The sequence below is a fragment of the Salmo trutta genome, chromosome 3, assembly GCF_901001165.1.
Source record: "Salmo trutta chromosome 3, fSalTru1.1, whole genome shotgun sequence".
Lineage (NCBI taxonomy): Eukaryota > Metazoa > Chordata > Actinopteri > Salmoniformes > Salmonidae > Salmo > Salmo trutta.
In genome coordinates, this window is record NC_042959.1 from 63,775,616 (window position 1) to 63,795,510 (window position 19,895).

General features: G+C 44.1%; 1 protein-coding gene across 2 annotated transcripts; it reads left to right on the forward strand.

The window, feature by feature from the left end:
• The first annotated feature begins 7,312 nt into the window (after positions 1-7,312).
• On the forward strand, positions 7,313-18,423 carry LOC115183094 (carcinoembryonic antigen-related cell adhesion molecule 18-like). Of its 2 annotated transcripts, none has more exons than XM_029744442.1 (7): positions 7,313-7,432; positions 10,918-11,039; positions 11,379-11,583; positions 12,450-12,595; positions 14,048-14,192; positions 15,138-15,322; positions 17,600-18,423. In XM_029744442.1, exons 1-7 carry the CDS (start codon positions 7,375-7,377, stop codon positions 17,600-17,602), a joined length of 864 nt encoding a protein of 287 aa, XP_029600302.1. In that variant the 5' UTR covers positions 7,313-7,374; the 3' UTR covers positions 17,603-18,423. The 2 variants fall into 2 exon arrangements, with proteins under 2 accessions (XP_029600302.1, XP_029600296.1); XM_029744436.1 differs by having other exon boundaries at positions 7,314-7,432; positions 15,169-15,322.
• The last annotated feature ends 1,472 nt before the right edge of the window (positions 18,424-19,895 follow it).

Consider the following 19,895-nt stretch of genomic DNA (forward strand, 5'->3'; position numbering starts at 1 on the left):
AGCTTGATGCAGTAGATTGTTGGATCAAATCAAATCAAAGATAATTTGTCACGTGCGCCGAATACAACAGGTGTAGATCTTACAGTGAAATTACTTACTTACAGGCTCTAACCAATAGTGTGAAATAAACGGTATGTGTGTGTGTGTAGGTAAGTAAAGAAATAAAACAACAGTAAAAAGACATTTGAAAATAAGAGTAGCAAGGCTATATACAGACACCGGTTAGTCAGGCTTATTGAGGTAGTATGTACATGTAGGTATGGTTAAAGTGACTATGCATATATGATGAACAGAGAGTAGCAGTAGCGTAAAAGAGGGATGGTGGGTGGTGGGACACAATGCCGATAGCCCGGTTAGCCAATGTGCGGGAGCACTGGTTGGTCGGCCCAATTGAGGTAGTATGTACATGAATGTATACTTAAAGTGACTATGCATATAAGATAAACAGAGAGTAGCAGGGGGAGGGCACACAATGCAAATAGTCCGGGTAACCATTTGGTTACCTGTTCAGGAGTCTTATGGCTTGGGGTTAAAAACTGTTGAGAAGCCTTTTTGTCCTAGACATGGCACTCCGGTACCGCTTGCCATGCGGTAGTAGAGAGAACAGTCTATGATTGGGTGGCTGAGGTCTTTGACAATTTTCAGGGCCTTCCTCTGACACCGCCTAGTGTACAGGTCCTGGATGGCAGGCAGCTTTGCCCCAGTGATGTACTGGGCCGTACGCACTACCCTCTGAAGTGCCTTGCGGTCGGAGGCCGAGCAATTGCTGTACCAGGCAGTGATGCAACCGGTCAGGATGCTCTCGATGTTGCAGCTGTAGAACCTTTTGAGGATCTCAAATATTTTTACTTTCCTGAGGGGGAATAGGCTTTGTCGTGCCCTCTTCACGACTGTCTTGGTGTGTTTGGACCATTCTAATTTGTTGTTGATGTGGACACCAAGGAATTTGAAGCTCTCAACCTGCTCCACTACAGCCCCGTCGATGAGAATAGGGACGTGCTCGGTGCTCCTTTTCCTGTAGTCCACAATCATCTCCTTAGTCTTGGTTACGTTGAGGGATAGGTTGTTATTCTGGCACCACCTGGCCAGGTTTCTGACCTCCTCCCTATAGGCTGTCTCATCGTTGTTGGTGATCAGGCCTACCAATGTTGTGTCGTCAGCAAACTTAATGATGGTGTTGGAGTCGTGCCTGGCCATGCAGTCGTGGGTGAACAGGGAGTACAGGAGGGGACTGAGCATGCACCCCTGGGGAGCTCCAGTGTTGAGGATCAGCGTGGCAGATGTGTTGCTACCTACCCTCACCACCTGGGTGCGGCCCGTCAGGAAGTCCAGGATCCAGTTGCAGAGGGAGGTGTTTAGTCCCAGGTTCCTTAGCTTAGTGATGAGCTTTGAGGGTACTATGGTGTTGAACGCTGAGCTGTAGTCAATCAATAGCATTCTCACATAGGTGTTCCTTTTGTCCAGGTGGGAAAGGGCAGTGTGGAGTGCAATAGAGATTGCATCATCTGTGGATCTGTTTGGGCGGTATGCAAATTGGAGGGGGTCGAGGGTTTCTGGGATAATGGTGTTGATATGAGCCATTACCAGCCTTAGTAGTCATTTAGGCAGGTTGCCTTTATGTTCTTGGGCACAGGGACTATGGTGGTCTGCTTGAAGCATGTTGGTATTACAGACTCAATCAGGGACATGTTGAAAATGTCAGTGAAGACACCTGCCAGTTGGTCAGCACATGCCCGGAGCACACGTCCTGGTAATCCATCTAGCCCTGCAGCCTTGTGAATGTTGACCTGTTTAAAGGTCTTACTCACGGCTACGGAGAGCGTGATCACACAGTCATCCGGAACAGCTGATGCTCTCATGCATGCCTCAGTGTTGCTTGCCTCGAAGCGAGCATAGAAGTGATTTAGCTCGTCTGGTAGGCTCGTTTCACTCGGCAGCTCACGGCTGTGCTTCCCTTTGTAGTCTGTAATAGTTTGCAAGCCCTGCCACATCCGACGAGCGTCGGAGCCGGTGTAGTATGATTCAATCTTAGCCCTGTATTGACGCTTTGCCTGTTTGATAGTTCGTTGCAGGGCATAGCGGGATTTCTTGTAAGCTTCCGGGTTAGAGTCCCGCACCCTGAAAGCGGCAGCTCTACCCTTTAGCTCAGTGCGAATGTTGCCTGTAATCCATGGCTTCTGGTTGGGGTATGTACGTACAGTTACTGTGGGGACGACGTCCTCAATGCACTTATTGATAAAGCCAGTGACCGATGTGGTGTATTCCTCAATGTCATCGGAAGAATCCCGGAACATGTTCCAGTTTGTGATAGCAAAACAGTCCTGTAGTTTAGTATCTGCTTCATCTGACCATTTTTTTATAGACCGAGTTACTGGTGCTTCCTGCTTTTTAATTTTTGCTTGTAAGCAGGAATCAGGAGGATAGAGTTGTGTTCGGATTTGCCAAATGGAGGGCGAGGGAGAGCTTTGTACGCGTCTCTGTGTGTGGATTACAGTTGATCTAGAATTTCTTTCCCTCTGGTTGCACATTTAACATGTTGATAGAGATTTGGTAGAACTGATTTAAGTTTCCCTGCATTAAAGTCTCCGGCCACTAGGAGCACCGCCTCTGGGTTAGTGGTTTCCTGTTTGCTTATTTCCTTATACAGCTGGCTGAGTGCGGTCTTAGTGCCGGCATCTGTCTGTGGTGGTAAATAAACAGCCATGAAAAGTATAGCTGAGAAATCTCTAGGCAAGTAGTGTGGCCTGCAATTTATCACAATATACTCTACTTCAGGCGAGCAAAATCTAGAGACTTCCTTAGATTCCGTGCACCAGCTGTTGTTTGCAAATATGCACAGACCGGGAGAGGTGGGAAAACTGGAATGGGAACATGGAGAGGTGAGAAGAGACTGAAAGCTTGAGACTCATCGAGGATTAAAAATGTGTAAAGCCATGGCGGTGAAGGGAGGCGAGAAGATAAAGTGAAAAATTAAAAAATTAAAGTGTCTCTATCAATGGCATCTATGAAATATTTCAAATTAAATTTCCACTTTAAAAGATGCACTGCAGGCCTAAGGAAGTCTTTTGCGATAGTGTTCACATTTTGGGAGTCCAATTTTCTCTTTGTCAAAAAGCCAAGTACCATGATTAGGCTACTAAAGATGATATTTGAGAGCTTTGGATTATTTTTGTATTTATTTTACTGCTTTGGCAAAATCCACAGATAACATCATCTCAAATATATGACACTGTAAGACATTGTCCCATAGGGCGGCGCACAATTGGCCCAGCGTCGTCCGGGTTAGGGGTTATTGGAGGGCTTGGCCGAGGTAGGCCGTAAATAAGAATTTGTTCTTAATTGACTTGCCTAGTTAAATAGAAGTTAAATAATACATAAAAAGTACGTGCAGAAATGAGGATATGCTGTATTTAGCATCATTATGTAATATATGTTTTGTAATAATAGAATCTGATATTGTATGTCTATAGGCCCGTATATACTTGTGTGTATCAGGTTATCTATTTAGCTCATTGTGCCTTTGATCTCAGATTAGATCATTCTAGTACATAAAAAAGACATATTTGCATAAACCACACTGTACTAAACTTCATGACAACTGATATGTTAGTGGTTTAGTGATTTTATTGAGGATCAATCTCTTCACTGTTGGAAGATGAGCTCTTATACAAGGTATTTTTAATCAGGATCATTTCTAAGACATGGTTTGTTGACCTGTTTTCTATTGCTTCAGATCGTCACCTAGTGGACATTTAGAAGCATAGCAGCAGAAACACAGGCACTGAAGCTAGTCTGTCTAGGCTACAGGTGTCACTCATTCCATGGAGGTCCGAGTGTCTGTGGGTTTTAGCTGCTCCCTTGTCCTTGATTTATGAATTACGGTCACTAATTACTAAGGAACTACCACACACGCTTGTCTTGGGCTTAATTGAAAGGAAAAAACTAAAACCTGTAGACACTAGGCCCTCCATGGAATGAGTTTGACACCCCTTCTCTAGATCAATGGTTCCCAAACAGTGGTACTAGGAGCCCTGGGGGTACTTGAGAAGACTCATGTGACCATAGGCCTACTGGTAAAATGCGCATGAGGGGGTGCTTCAGCAGTGGAGGCTGCTGAGGGGAGGACGGATTATAATAATGGCCGGAATGGAGTAAATGGAATGGAATCAAACGCATGAAAACCATTTGTTTGATGTATTTGATACCATTCCACCGATTCCGCTCCAGCCATTATCATGAGTGTATCCTACCAAATGAAGGTGCCACCAACCTCCTGTGCTTCAGGGGTAGTCCAGACCGAGCACAATTCAGCTGTTGGTCCAGTTACTGAAAAAGGTTGGGAACCATTGATCTAGATATCTGTGTTGCCACCCACCATTTGCAAATGCTACTGTTGCCTATGGTCTTTTTTTTCAGACACAAACTATTGAAACTTTTGTATGGCCAACTTCCCTTCTTTGGTATTCTGTTTTTATTTTTCCACATAGACCAGTTATCAGTAAATGATTGCCTCAGTCATTCAGGGTTGTTTAAAAACATCATCTATAGGGCCTTTTGTAATGATAATTTCACTCCAGATGTGCTTCTGCGTGTCTCAGATGTTTACTAACTGGTATAAACTGATACTAAAACCACGGTCAGCTGGGATTCCCAACAACAGGCAAGGCTTGTACAATTATCTGGGAGATCTTATATCAGACATATAGCATGACGAGCCACTAGTGATGACACTACAGAAATGGCAGAATTGGTTTGCCAGAAACAGAAAAAATTAAAAACGTATGAGACGGACGTTCTTGGAAGTTTGACTAATCAAAATGTGTCCATGAAAAGGCTCTGTTTCAAGTGTGTTTATGGTTCCTTGAAACTTAACAGCATTTCACAGTACCTTTTGGAGAGAGATGATTTTGTTATAGGTTTTGCAAGTGTTTATTTGGTCGCGCTGAAACGATCTCAAGTGCTGCGTAAAATCAGGCGACGCAGAACAGTCCACATGGGTAAAAAACGTCACCCCATGCGTAGACAGCGTCCTTCCACTTGTCATGATATGTAATTAAGTGTAAACGGAACCATTTACGGACCCACCTGAAGTTGGGACAGGTTTGGTTAATGATAGGTAATTGACCTATAGATGACAAAAGCTCTTGTGTGTGACAAAAGAGCGCTTTATGATAGCAGTACGTCTCTCCAACCATGGTCCTGGTGAGCTACCGTCCTGAGCGAAACACTACAGGAGGGTAACTCTCCAGGAACTGGGTTGGAGAGCCATGCATGACACAGTCAGTGCTATCTGGGATCTTTGGGACATCCCTACCCCGTTAAAGTAGAATTTTAAAATGTTAGGTAAGTGTTATGGTTGTGGCTAGGGTAGGGACTTTCCAATGATACCGTATAGCACTGACCTGCGTGAAACTGTACACCTACATCCTGAGCGCACGGAGACAAGTCACGCACTAACGAGTGATTGGTAATTGGAGCGTATACTCCCATTGTTATCAATATACACTCGTCTTGGTTTTACTTAATATCTACAACAGTGGAGAACAGTTATTTAAAACCAAACAGAAATAAACACTTTAATAAAAACATTCTGCACGTGGAAAGAAAGAAGTGTGTGTGTGTATACACAAAGCTATATATATATACACTGCTCAAAAAAATAAAGGGAACACTTAAACAACACAATGTAACTCCAAGTCAATCACACTTCTGTGAAATCAAACTGTCCACTTAGGAAGCAACACTGATTGACAATAAATTTCACATGCTGTTGTGCAAATGGAATAGACAACAGGTGGAAATTATAGGCAATTAGCAAGACACCCCCAATAAAGGAGTGGTTCTGCAGGTGGGGACCACAGACCACTTCTCAGTTCCTATGCTTCCTGGCTGATGTTTTGGTCACTTTTGAATGCTGGCGGTGCTTTCACTGTAGTGGTAGCATGAGACGGAGTCCACAACCCACACAAGTGGCTCAGGTAGTGCAGCTCATCCAGGATGGCACATCAATGCAAGCTGTGGCAAGAAGGTTTGCTGTGTCTGTCAGCGTAGTGTCCAGAGCATGGAGGCGCTACCAGGAGACAGGCCAGTACATCGGGAGACGTGGAGGAGGCCGTAGGAAGGCAACAACCCAACAGCAGGACCGCTACCTCTGCCTTTGTGCAAGGAGGAGCACTGCCAGAGCCCTGCAAAATGACCTCCAGCAGGCCACAAATGTGCATGTGTTTGCTCAAACGGTCAGAAACAGACTCCATGAGGGTGGTATGAGGGCCCAACGTCCACAGGTGGGGGTTGTGCTTACAGCCCAACACCGTGCAGGACGTTTGGCATTTGCCAGAAAACACCAAGATTGGCAAATTCGCCACTGGCACCCTGTGCTCTTCACAGATGAAAGCAGGTTCACACTGAGCACGTGACAGACGTGACAGAGTCTGGAGACGCCGTGGAGAACGTTCTGCTGCCTGCAACATCCTCCAGCATGACCGGTTTGGCGGTGGGTCAGTCATGGTGTGGGGTGGCATTTCTTTGGGGGGCCGCACAGCCCTCCATGTGCTCGCCAGAGGTAGCCTGACTGCCATTAGGTACCGAGATGAGATCCTCAGACCCCTTGTGAGACCATATGCTGGTGCGGTTGGCCCTGGGTTCCTCCTAATGCAAGACAATGCTAGACCTCATGTGGCTGGAATGTGTCAGCAGTTCCTGCAAGAGGAAGGCATTGATGCTATGGACTGGCCCGCCCGTTCCCCAGACCTGAATCCAATTGAGCACATCTGGGACATCATGTCTCGCTCCATCCACCAACGCCACTTTGCACCACAGACTGTCCAGGAGTTGGCGGCTGCTTTAGTCAACGTCTGGGAGGAGATCCCTCAGGAGACCATCCGCCACCTCATCAGGAGCATGCCCAGGCATTGTAGGGAGGTCATACAGGCACGTGGAGGCCACACACACTACTGAGCCTCATTTTGACTTGTTTTAAGGACATTACATTAAAGTTGGATCAGCCTGTAGTGTGGTTTTCCACTTCAATTTTGAGTGTGACTCCAAATCCAGACCTCCATGGGTTGATAAATTGGATTTCCATTGATTATTTTTGTGTGATTTTGTTGTCAGCACATTCAACTATGTAAAGAAAAAAGTATTTAATAAGATTCTTTCTTTCATTCAGATCTAGGATGTGTTGTTTAAGTGTTCCCTTAATTTTTTTGAGCAGTATATATACACAAAGCTTGTTTCCAAACTTTGAAAGAAAGACAACCCTGGAAGCCACGCCTCCCCCAGTATCAATAAGTACAGTGCCAGACGTTCTTTTCGACAGTCAGACGGATTTGCAGTATTTGGATACAGACAGTGAAGCAGAATCCAATAACAAACATGAGAGGTTTTATACTCTTTGCGATTTTAGTAATTGCACATGCTCACAGCACTACTGGTAAATATAATTTTATTTACTTTAACTGAGTGAATTTCATTTTATTCTACTCTCTCTATACACTTACATTTTATGTAGGCTTATTCGTTTTAATTCAACTGCAAATGTGAACTCTGTTCAGCATTGTCCTTCAAGTTAGTTTACTTGACAACAGTCGTGTAAAGTACTTAAGTAGTACTTTCAAGTATTTTTACTTAAGTCGTTTTTTGGGGGTATCTGTACATTACTATTTATATTTTTGACTACTTTTTTATTCACTACTTTCATAAAGAAAATAATGTACTTTTTACTCCATACATTATCCCTGACACCCAAAAGTACATTTTGAAAGCTTAGCAGGACAGAAAAATGGTCCAATTAACTTACTTATCAAGAGACCATGCCTGGTCATCCCTACTGCCTCTGATCTGTGACTCACTAAACACAAATGCATCTTTTGTATATAATGTCTAAGTGTTGGAGTGTGCCCCTGGCTATCCGTACATTTTAAAAACAAGAAAATGGTGCCATCTGCTTTGCTTAAAAGAAGGAATTTGAAGTGATTTATACTTTTACTTTTGATACTTCAGTATATTTACAACCAAATACTTGTAGACTTTTATTGAAGTAGTATTTTACTGGGTGACTTCTACTTTTACTTGAGTAACCTTCTATTACGGTATCTATACTTTTACTTAAGTATAACAATTGGGTACTTTTTCCACCACTGCCATCTGGTTTGTTTAATATAAGGAATTTGAAATGATTCATAGTTTTACTTTTACTTTTGATACTTAAGTGTATTTTAGCAATTACATTTACTTTTGATACTTAAGTAGATTTAAAACCAAATGCTTTTAGACTTTTACTCAAGTAGTATTTTACTGCGTGACTTAGACTTTTACTTGAGTCATTTTTTATGAAGATATCTTTACTTTTACTCAAGTATGACAACCGGGTACTTTTTCCACCACCGCTTGACAAGATATTGTAGGTCAGCTGTGTTGGCATCACATAAGGGCTTATACTCAGATTTAACTTCCACTCATTATCTCATTACCTGCACATGGTGTGTTATCATGGTTGGAATATTATTATATTATGGGAAAGAGATAATTTTGTTCTCGGTTTTGCAAGTGTTTATTTGGTCGCGCTGAAACGATCTCAAGTGCTGCGTAAAATCAGGCGACGCAGATGTGTATGTAAACTCAGCAAAAAAGAAACGTCCTCTCACTGTCAACTGCGTTTATTTTCAGCAAACTTAACGTGTAAATATTTGTATGAACATAACAAGATTCAACAACTGAGACATAAACTGAACAAGTTCCACAGACATGTGACTAACAGAAATGGAATAATGTATCCCTGAACAAAGGGGGGGTCAAAATCAAAAGTAAGTCAGTATCTGGTGTGGCCACCAGCTGCATTAAGTACTGCAGTGCATCTCCTCCTCATGGACTGCACCAGATTTGCCAGTTCTTGCTGTGAGATGTTACCCCACTCTTCCACCAAGGCACCCGCAAGTTCCCGGACATTTCTGGGGGGAATGGCCCTAGCCCTCACCCTCCTATCCAACAGGTCCCAGAGGTGCTCAATGGGATTGAGATCCGGGCTCTTCGCTGGCCATGGCAGAACACTGACATTCCTGTCTTGCAGGAAATCATGCACAGAATGAGCTGGGGCTGTGGAGGGTCATGTCAGGATGAGCCTGGTACAACATGAGGGAGGAGGATTTCTTCCCTGTTACGCACAGCGTTGAGATTGCCTGCAATGACAACAAGCTCAGTCCGATGATGTTGTGACACACCGCCCCAGACCATGACGGTCCCTCCACCTCCAAATCGATCCTGCTCCAGAGTACAGACCTCGGTGTAACGCTCATTCCTTCGACGATAAACGCGAATCCGACCATCACCCCTGGTGAGACAAAACCGCAATTCGTCAGTGAAGAGTACTTTTTGCCAGTCCTGTCTGGTCCAGCGACGGTGGGTTTGTGTCCATAGGCAATGTTGTTGCCGGTGGTGTATGGTGAGGACCTGCCTTACAACAGGCCTACAAGCCCTAAGTCCAGCCTCTCTCAGCCTATTGCGGACAGTCTGAGCACTGATGCAGGGATTGTGCATTCCTGGTGTAACTCGGGCAGTTGTTGTTGCCATCCTGTACCTGTCCTTCAGGTGTGATGTTCGGATGTACCGATCCTGTGCAGGTGTTGTTACATGTGGTCTGCCACTGCGAGGACGATCAGCTGTCCGTCCTGTCTCCCTGTAGCGCTGTCTTAGGCATCTCACAGTACAGACATTGCAATTTATTGCCCTGGCCACATCTGCAGTCCTCATGCCTCCTTGCAGCATGCCTAAGGCACGTTCACACAGATGAGCAGGGACCCTGGACATCTTTCTTTTGGTGTTTTTCTGGGTCAGTAGAAAGGCCTCTTTAGTGTCTTAAGTTTTCATAACTGTGACCTTAATTTCTTACTGTCTGTAAGCTGTTAGTGTCTTAACGACCGTTCCGCAGGTGCATGTTCATTAATTGTTTATGATTCATTGAACAAGCATGGGAAACAGTGTTTAAACCCTTTACAATGAAGATCTGTGAAGTTATTTGGATTTCTATGAATTATCTTTGAAAGACAGGGTCCTGAAAAAGGGACGTTTCTTTTTTACTGAGTTTATATATATTTTTATATATTTTTTTATATTGTCTCTGTTTGTGCCTGGGTAATCGATTCAATTATTAATTGAGAGCGGAACTCCCCTGAAAAGCCAATTATTTGAATACGAATTGAAAGTGTGACAAATCAAATGAATCTCTGCACCTCTATCCAACGCCATGGGATTTGATTTACCTTGGAGACTCAACGCCTGTGGAGAAAAGCAATTTAAGTCACTGTTAGTTTTTTTTTCACTATCTAAAAACATGTTTCCAATTGCTTTTCTTCAGCATTGTCCATGGTGTGGATTGATAATGCCACAGTCATCCCTGTGAAATGGTGTGCTTTCAACGTGTTGTACAGCTCCTCTGACAAGTAATGCAAGTGCGTGGTTGGTCTGTGTTTTTGCACTAAAACGCTTTGTCCAGCAGGGGACCTCCTACTAACCTTTTATTACCAGCATCTCCTAGTCAAGTAGACAAACCTGTTGTTCTTCTGGCTGTGTTTGGCTAATTGCCAGTCTGGTTTTAATCAGTCAACATGAAGGAAAAGGAAGAGCTTGTATATAAATAAAACTATGTATTTGTCACTCAAACAGTAAGCTGCTGCAACAGCCCAGTCTAATGCCCTATATGTGGCCTGATTGTTAGGCACCAGTCCATCCACTGAAGTGTATCAAAATACTTCTCAACAAAAACCCCACTGGAATGACTATAGCAGTCAGTGGGCAAAACAATAATCTTATCTACTACCAGCCATGGGATGAGATTAGCTAAACAATAAACTAGCATTGACAAATAAAGTGTATGATGAGGGTGTTGATTTGGTCCCTGTTGTCTTCCTCTGTCCTGTCTAGCGACTCTGGTCATAAAGGGACCAGACAAGCCTGTTCTGGAGAACGATGAAGTCACCCTGGAATGTCTGCTTTCCGACTCGGAGCTCAACACCAGCCAAGTCCACTTTGAGAAGTTTTCCAAGGTCAGGACACAGGCTACCTCTACCTCTGACTTTACTTCTAATTGGGTTATATGACTGCCGATTCTGTTGCTGTGCTATGTGAAGTGAAGCGCGTTGAGACGCTGCACTTATCGAAACGTGACTTGAACTCGACTTCAGTTAGTGCAGTATGTTTAATTATGTCAACAGGGCTCAGCTTTACAATTTTTATTGTATATAAAATGACCAATGTGTGCAGACCAAGAAGGTAATCATTCTCGCTACTACTCATATCACTGTGCCAGTCCCCCATATGACTGCTGTTTGCAGATTAGGTAAATCTGTTTCTCTCTCACTGTTCCTCTCTCTCCTCTCCATCAGTACATGAATAAGTGGTATCGGCTGGAGGAGGAGCCCATATACCGCCGATGTATCCCCGGTGTTATCTTGAGGCGTGAGGTGAGCCAACTGCTTCTGTCCATCCACAGCATCCACAGCTACTTCCACCAGGGACTGTACCGCTGTGTCGCAGACAACGCCACGGCACCCGACAACTCCTCCCAGCCCCTGGCTATCACCATCAACTGTGAGTATGGGGTGGGCTATATAGTCACATGCATGTCTGTAACAGCTGTTTTTTATTTATTTTTGATGGCCGATAAGTCGGCACTGCAGGAAAGACCAAACCTCCTGGAGAGCTGCTGGGTATGCAGGCTTTTAGTACAACCCTGCTTTAATACACCTGATTTGTATCAGCTGCTCCCCAGAACCTTGATTAGCTGAATCCGGAGGGTAAGTGTAGTGCTGGAACAAACCCCTGCACACCCAGTAGTAGCTCTCCAGGAGGAGCGCCTGCTATCCACTCCACCGTACAGTATATCTATTCTCCTCATTGTTTTCAAAAACAATGTTCCAGAAACGGAAATTCACAGCGGATAGATAGAAATACAAAGCAACCAGAAGAAGAGACATATTGTACTGTACAAGGCACATGAAAGGGTGGTCATAGCGTGAGGCCTATTTTCCCTTCTGCTACAGGGGCGATCAAATCGTCCGTCATGTCTTTTGATAGGCTTCTTTGCCTGTGGAGCAATCGATAATGGGGAATTATTTGTGTGGAGAGAAGGAGAGAACCCAAGGCACATGGAGATGGTTCCGTTGACGTAGAGCGGGAGAAAATGAACCGTCACACTCCACAGTGCACCATTGTGAGGACTTAGGAAGATGAAGGCAATTACCATTATCTGATTGTTCCCTCATGGGCAATTTGAAGAGGATTTGAGGCACGATACCGCAGTATACTCAGGGATATGGCTCTGTTGACTGATGTCTATGCATGCTTGTACACTGTGCGCACAGCTGCACACACACACTCAAACCTCTTAAAACCATCACGCATGCGTTCTTCTTGATTTCTGCCTGAACCTGCTGTGTTTCTGATCCCCTGTTCAGACATGCGTGAGCTATCTGTGTACGATGTGTCCTCCTCCAGCCGGAAGTTCATCAAGGAAAACCTGCTTGTGACACTAGGTGACGACGTGGAGGTGGAGTGCTCCACCACAGCCTCCGAGGCACCACAATACTTCTGGCAGAAATATGTGAGTTTGGGTCTGTCGGGATCTGGTCTTCTATCGCTCGATCTCTCACTCTCTGTCCCGCTCCTCTTTCTCTCAGCACCATAAGAGGTGCTCAGTATTCATTGGTATTCCCTGGTTTGGACCCTCCTCTTTCTGGAGAGCAGCTTGCCCACTTACAGAGGATTAATAGTTTAATGAGGTCTAGACAGGTGGCATTCAACCTGAAAGCCATTCTGTGGATAGATTCCTAATGATTTTTCAATGTTCAGTTAACCATTGTTGAATTATTCAACTTGCTGTTACCAAAGCCACAAACCAAATACCCAGGGGAATTAAGACCTCTCAATGCTAAATGTCAAACTCCGAATGGCCATGCAGGCAACAATAAGACCTTGGTGAATTGATTTGCTGCCCCCTAGTGGTAAAATAAGGTATCACTACTTCAGCACATTGTGGGTCCACTATTTCAGACCTGATACAATTTCACACCTTTAAAATCAAGTTAGTCCTCATTTTCATCCATTTTTCTGAATTTGAATGTCTTTAGAAAGAATAGCCCTCCACCCTCCAATATCCGTCGCTGTGAATGTCCTCCATCTACCTTTTGAACCGTTCTGTCCACACATTCATAACTATTTGCATAACTGTTTCTACATCTGTCTCCTCTTTCTCTCTCAGCACCATAAGAGGTGCTCAGTATTCATTGGTATTCCCTGGTTTGGACCCTCCTCTTTCTGGAGGGCAGCTTGCCCACTTTCAGAGGATTAATAGTTTGAGGTCTAGACAAGTGGTAGAAAGTATTCAAGGATGGGGATGGGAGGAATTATGGGGGCAGAGAAACAAACAGTATGGGCCATTTGATGGACAGCAGCTGACTGACTGCACAGTCCTGGTCTCTAGTAATGTCAATGGGAGGCAGGCAGGAGGCTCGATGCATCTGAGCCAGTGGATTTGCATACAGAATGCTGTTTGGCCAAACCTGGCCTTTCCTGGAAGTCCTCTTAATTCAGCCCCCCATTCAAATTGAAATGTACTTTCTTGGCAGGAAAATGTGAGATCCCAGGAGCCAATTCATTTGCATGGTGTAATGTCTTTTTTTTGTTTGTTTCTATTCTGTTTCTCCTATTATTTCTCCCCTACTGTGTCTAACTCTCCCTCTTAATAATAGCCCAGCAGCTAGTTCTGTGTCCACAGTGCCTGCCGTTTTCTCATTATGTGTTGTTAACAGTGTTGCTGTGTTATTCTTTGCTGATTGCCCCATCTAGGTCAGTGAATGGGGTTTATGTGGAATTTATTCAGTGGGATTATTGTTCAGGTAAATACACCTTGTCTGGGAGTTTATCGCTTCTCTCACAGGGACAAGCATACTGTAACTCCACTGAGAAACATTTTCTTGACTTGTTCACTCGCTTTCTCCTCCATTCGCACCCCCCCTCTCCTCTCTCTCTCACCCACCATCCTTCCCTCTATCAGGGAGAGGATTGGATCGTGCCCTCCTCCAAGCTGAGGCTGAAGAATGTGAGGATGGAGGATGGTGGAGACTACACCTGCATGGCTGAGCACCCCACCCTGTCCAGCCTGAAGAGGAGCAGCACCATCTCCATAACTGTGCTGCCAGGTAGGTGGGGGGTCAGGGGTTAGGAAGGGGGGGACTACAGGGGTCAGGGGTTATAAAGAGGGACATTATGTGTAGGGGTTAGAATGCAGGAAGGAGAAGAAGGAGGGCGAGAGGTACAGATATAAGGGCCAACGCACATATGGGGAGGAGGGGTACAGGGGAGTGTCTAGCGAGAAGCTCCCATCAAGGCGAGGGTCTTACGGCTATGTGATGGAGGAGGGAACTGGCCACTGCAGATGACGTCTCTTAGAACACTAAATATGTCACTGAAGAAGAGGACTCATTATATTACAGCTAATCCAATTTATCATACTGATGATTGTTCATTTTTATCAGCGACCTGCGAGATGATTACGCTGCATTAATGGTCACGGGTTTTTCAAACGATCATATCGCCAATATAGAGTCAATTTGAATCATTGCGATTACAATCGTTTCAATTATCTAGCCTCCAAGTCAGTTACGCCAATCAAACTGGATGCATGTCAATTATAACAGTAAAGACACTGCTTCAGTATTAAGTGAAAGTGAATAATCGAAGTGAACAATCAATTGCTCTAAATCTTACACTATTTTCAATCAATCAAATGTATTTAATACAGCCCTTTTTACATCAGCAGTTGTCACAGTGCTTTACAGATAGCCAGCCTAAAACCGCAGAGAGCAAGCTATGCAGATGAGCAGCACAGAGGCTAGGAAAAACTCCCTTAAAAGTAGGAACCTAGGAAGAAACCTAGAGAGGAACCAGGCTCTTCTGGCTGTACCGGTTGGCGATGCATGTGGCCATTAAGGCCAGATCGTTTTTCAAGACATTGAAACGTTCATAGATGACCAGCAGGGTCAGATTATAACCATCTTATCCAGAAGAGTTGGATACACTACAGCATGGACAGTATGGAGCTAGGCTAACAAAATAAACCGTTTGTGAATCATCCGCTATTAAAGCCTGTAGTGTGTCTGACTCTCCGGCCTGCAGCCACCAACGGCCGTCTCAACCAAGCCTGGTACAACTCCACCAACCTGGTGTTGATGACCTCCGTGGCGGGGGCGGTTCTCCTGGTGCTCATCCTGTCTATCACCGTCTTCCTGGTCCGCAGGACGAAGCAGGCCAAGAACACCAAGGGACCCATGTGAGTGCTGAGCTCTGTGGCACAGTGCCCTTCTCACCTTTCTCTCTGTGTGTGTGTGTGTGTGTGTGTGTGTGTGTGTGTGTGTGTGGTGCCCCCTCCTTTTATCTCCTTCCCCTCCCCTCTTCCATTTATCCCAGGTTATAGCCAATATATTATATCTATTGTCTTATATTTCACTCTTACGATGGTACCAAGGCTAAGGTGGATTTACAGTGTGTGTGTTAGTGGTCTTGTAGACCGCTTCGTCCCAGTGATGGTGACCAGCTCGACCCAGTCTCTGACGTCCTCCCTGATCTCTTCCCTGCCAACATGAACAAATACTACAGTTTACTATAAAATACTACAGTACCTACTGTAGAATTCTGTGGTATACTGTACAATACTATACTACACACTGTAGTATCCCTCAATCATGTGTAGTATGTTGTAGAATATTATAGTAAATACTACAGTAATGTCCGCAAAAACAACACTTTTTTAAACTAAAGTAAATACTACAGTATTTAATTTGCATATTCCCTACCCATTCCCCTATACCAATTTGTGCCACCTATAAGTTAGAAACATACATGCCAAGTATAGACCATATATTGTGTTCCATACATGTTAGAGAAAAGAGCTGACGTTCAGACCCCAGTCCTACCTACTTACAGGATAGAGAAAAGAGCTGACGTTCAGACCCCAGTCCTACCTACTTACAGGTTAGAGAAAAGAGCTGACGTTCAGACCCCAGTCCTACCTACTTACATGTTAGAGAAAAGAGCTGACGTTCAGACCCCAGTCCTACCTACTCACAGGTTAGAGAAAAGAGCTGACGTTCAGACCCCAGTCCTACCTACTTACAGGTTAGAGAAAAGAGCTGACGTTCAGACCCCAGTCCTACCTACTTACAGGTTAGAGAAAAGAGCTGACGTTCAGACCCCAGTCCTACCTACTTACATGTTAGAGAAAAGAGCTGACGTTCAGACCCCAGTCCTACCTACTTACAGGATAGAGAAAAGAGCTGACGTTCAGACCCCAGTCCTACCTACTTACAGGTTAGAGAAAAGAGCTGACGTTCAGACCCCAGTCCTACCTACTTACAGGTTAGAGAAAAGAGCTGACGTTCAGACCCCAGTCCTACCTACTTACAGGTTAGAGAAAAGAGCTGACGTTCAGACCCCAGTCCTACCTACTTACAGGTTAGAGAAAAGAGCTGACGTTCAGACCCCAGTCCTACCTACTTACATGTTAGAGAAAAGAGCTGACGTTCAGACCCCAGTCCTACCTACTTACAGGTTAGAGAAAAGAGCTGACGTTCAGACCCCAGTTCTACCTACTTACATGTTAGAGAAAAGAGCTGACGTTCAGACCCCAGTCCTACCTACTTACAGGATAGAGAAAAGAGCTGACGTTCAGACCCCAGTCCTACCTACTTACAGGTTAGAGAAAAGAGCTGACGTTCAGACCCCAGTCCTACCTACTTACAGGTTAGAGAAAAGAGCTGACGTTCAGACCCCAGTCCTACCTACTTACAGGTTATGGAAAATGTGCTCTTAGAATTTCTCTAGTAGGTTTCTTCAAAGTGAAAGCCTCCACTTCTATGTAAAAGATAATAGAACAAAACACTATAGTGGACACTACAGTAAAGTCTGCAAAAACATTACAGTAAATACTACATTATACTACAGTCCACAAAAACACTACATTAATTACTGTAGTGTATATATATACTACATGTTTTCTTTAACTACTATATTTATACTGTAGATAGAGTTAACTGTCGATACTACAGTATACTACACTAAGTACTACAGTATTCACTGTAGTGTTTTGCAGACTGTAGTCCGCAAAATCACTGCAATGCATACTATAGTATTTATACTATAGTATTTTTTTCATGTGGATGTGTTTTCACCAGACTCTTGCAAAACATGTGAAGGATACTGTGGTCATATAGTATGTACTGTTAAAATCATAATAAATACACAGTAATCAGACACATTGTGACCCACAACTTCTGTTGATCAACCTCTTATCAGAGTGATTACAACATGAGTACAGTACATGCTTTCTGTAATAGGTATTTTGTCTTATATAATATATGAAAGCTATTGAGGTTAGGTTGCTCTTTACATCTGTGTGTGTTTGACCTACAGTATAATCTGTAGATCACTGGTTGGCAGTCTATTTGTTATCTTTTACTTGTCTTTCTCTCCTCTGTAGTTCTCTGGGCAGTACATTTACAAATAATGGTGCAACTCACTCTTTCTCTCCTCCCCCCCTCTCTACCTCCAGTGATGACCACTCTCAGAAGAAGCCCATCTACACAGCCAGTGTGGAGTCTCTGGCCTCTACCAGTGGAGACAAACAACCACTGGTGTGACCGCGCCAAGAGATGGAGAGAAGTAGTAGGGGAACAAATGGTGAAAGATGGTAAAGGGGGCAAGGGAGTGAGGAATAGGAAGGAGGGAAGATGTCAAGGTGGGAGGAGAGGTGCCTGGGTTATGGATGCAGAGTTGCAGTGAGCCAGGATGCAGAGTAAAATCGAAGCTATTATCAAAGGCTGGCTGCGTGTAAGAGGAGGGAGACAAATGATTGTTTTACTGGGGTGGTTTGCTTCCAGCGGGGTTGGCTGAAGTGTTCTTGAACAAAAGGTGTGCAATTTTCTCTTTATTGATCTCGCAACCTGCAAAATTGACATTCACTTTCTTATCTGAGGCAAGGCGAGGGGGAGGAGTCTTTTGTACTGTGTGAACCCTGAGCAGCTGCAGACATGTTACCTTGAGTTGAACTGCTCACCACCACCACTGCAGCCTTGGGCTCACAAAAAGGAATGCCTCTTACGTTACAAATGTGCCTTTTCCCCGCAATGCTTTTACGTGGTGTAGAATATTGGTGTGGATTTTTTTTTCAAGGAAATGTATAACCTTATGTAGCATACTAGTGGTGACGCACTTCACAGTATACAGACGAGATGTAGACTTGTAGATTATTTTCTATCTCTATATTCCAATGACAACTGAAGCACTTTCAAACATTACCCTCAGAGCTATCTATTTGCTGTATTTCCTGTACTTTTAATATTCATGATATAAAGTTCCTTTGAGACATTCTAATAGTAATTCCCCAGTGTCTTTTATCATTGATTTAAATGTAGGACATATCGAGAGGGGGAGGAGTATTGACAATGCTGTGAAAGCTGGATGCTGGTACAAGCTTGGCCACACATACAGTAAATCCAATGACCTCTTGACCTCCTATCCTCTCTATAACCTCAGTTCCCTACACTTCCTATCCATTCTGCAAGGCCTTCCTCTACAGCTAACCTTTACTGCACCTCACTCACACCATCTAACCATGGAGAGAGAGCCTGCATATGATATGCCCAGTCAATAACAGAAGACAGACAGACAACCTTCAGGCATCTACCCATTGTTTTAAGTGAGGCTATGTATGTGGTTACACATCGTTCATTCCCCACTGCATCCTACAGCACCATGAATAACTCTCCCTCTCTCAGCCAGGCTGCAGCTTCCTTCTTTCATTTTCTCCTCTGTTGCCTTGTAACCTTAACGTATTGACTTCACCGCTTATCACCATAACCGCTCTTCTCATAACTATTTATTTAATTACGACTGGACTGTCTGTTGATGTTTTATGTGTGCGTGGTTGAAGGTAGGCTGCCGTTAATAACGGGAAGGAGATGCTGTGGTTTAACAATGACACTCCATTAAAGGGTACCTTCCACGCGCTACAGAGCACAGCGAGGATAATGTTATTAAACTGATTATTCAAGTCTTCACTGCAGGCTCCTTCTCCAGCCACCGTCTGGCTTTTTACAGGCTTTTTGTGTGTCCTAGCTGCTAGGTGTAAAGGCTGAGGTCAAAACTCTGTAGCCAAAAGTCCATAAAACAGTCATGCTCCATCAAAATACCATTTGGAAATTTGAAGCGCTCTTCATTTGAAATGCCAGTGAACAGCGTTTTATTTTGGCCTTTGAGGCATTTATGGGTAAAAAGCATACGCCTTCATAGATGTTGCTGGTTCAACAGGTTGGCCCAAGGACTACTAGACTACAGTGAGGTCAGTCCCATGAGGGCTTTCTGCCTCCATGGTTGTGTTTGGATAGCTCCGGCCCCTAGGCACTGACCTAGAATCAGCTTTCCCTTCTAAGGTCACCAGGTAAAGTTGAGGGCTGCCCTTAGACACTAGCATAGGGTCTGGCTTCTGACCTCATGTCAGTAGCTAAAGGTCGTAGGATTACAAAAAGATGACCAGCTACACTTTTACCTCACATATCATATAGGAATAATTGTTCGGAATCATTGTTATTATCCTACACCAAGTATTTATCATTGTTGATTCTGTTTCCTAAGAATATCCATTCACAATATAGTGATAAGTATACCCATAGCCACACACATTGGTTATTACATTAAGCCTATGGTTGATTGACTAGCTGATGCTACTAGACCTGCAGTCAAGGATAAACTATGCTGTGAAATGGAGTGCAACATGTTTCAGCAAGACGGACAGCAGCAGTATACCGGTCTATGGAAGCCTGTCTCAGTGGACATCTCTATTGGAATGA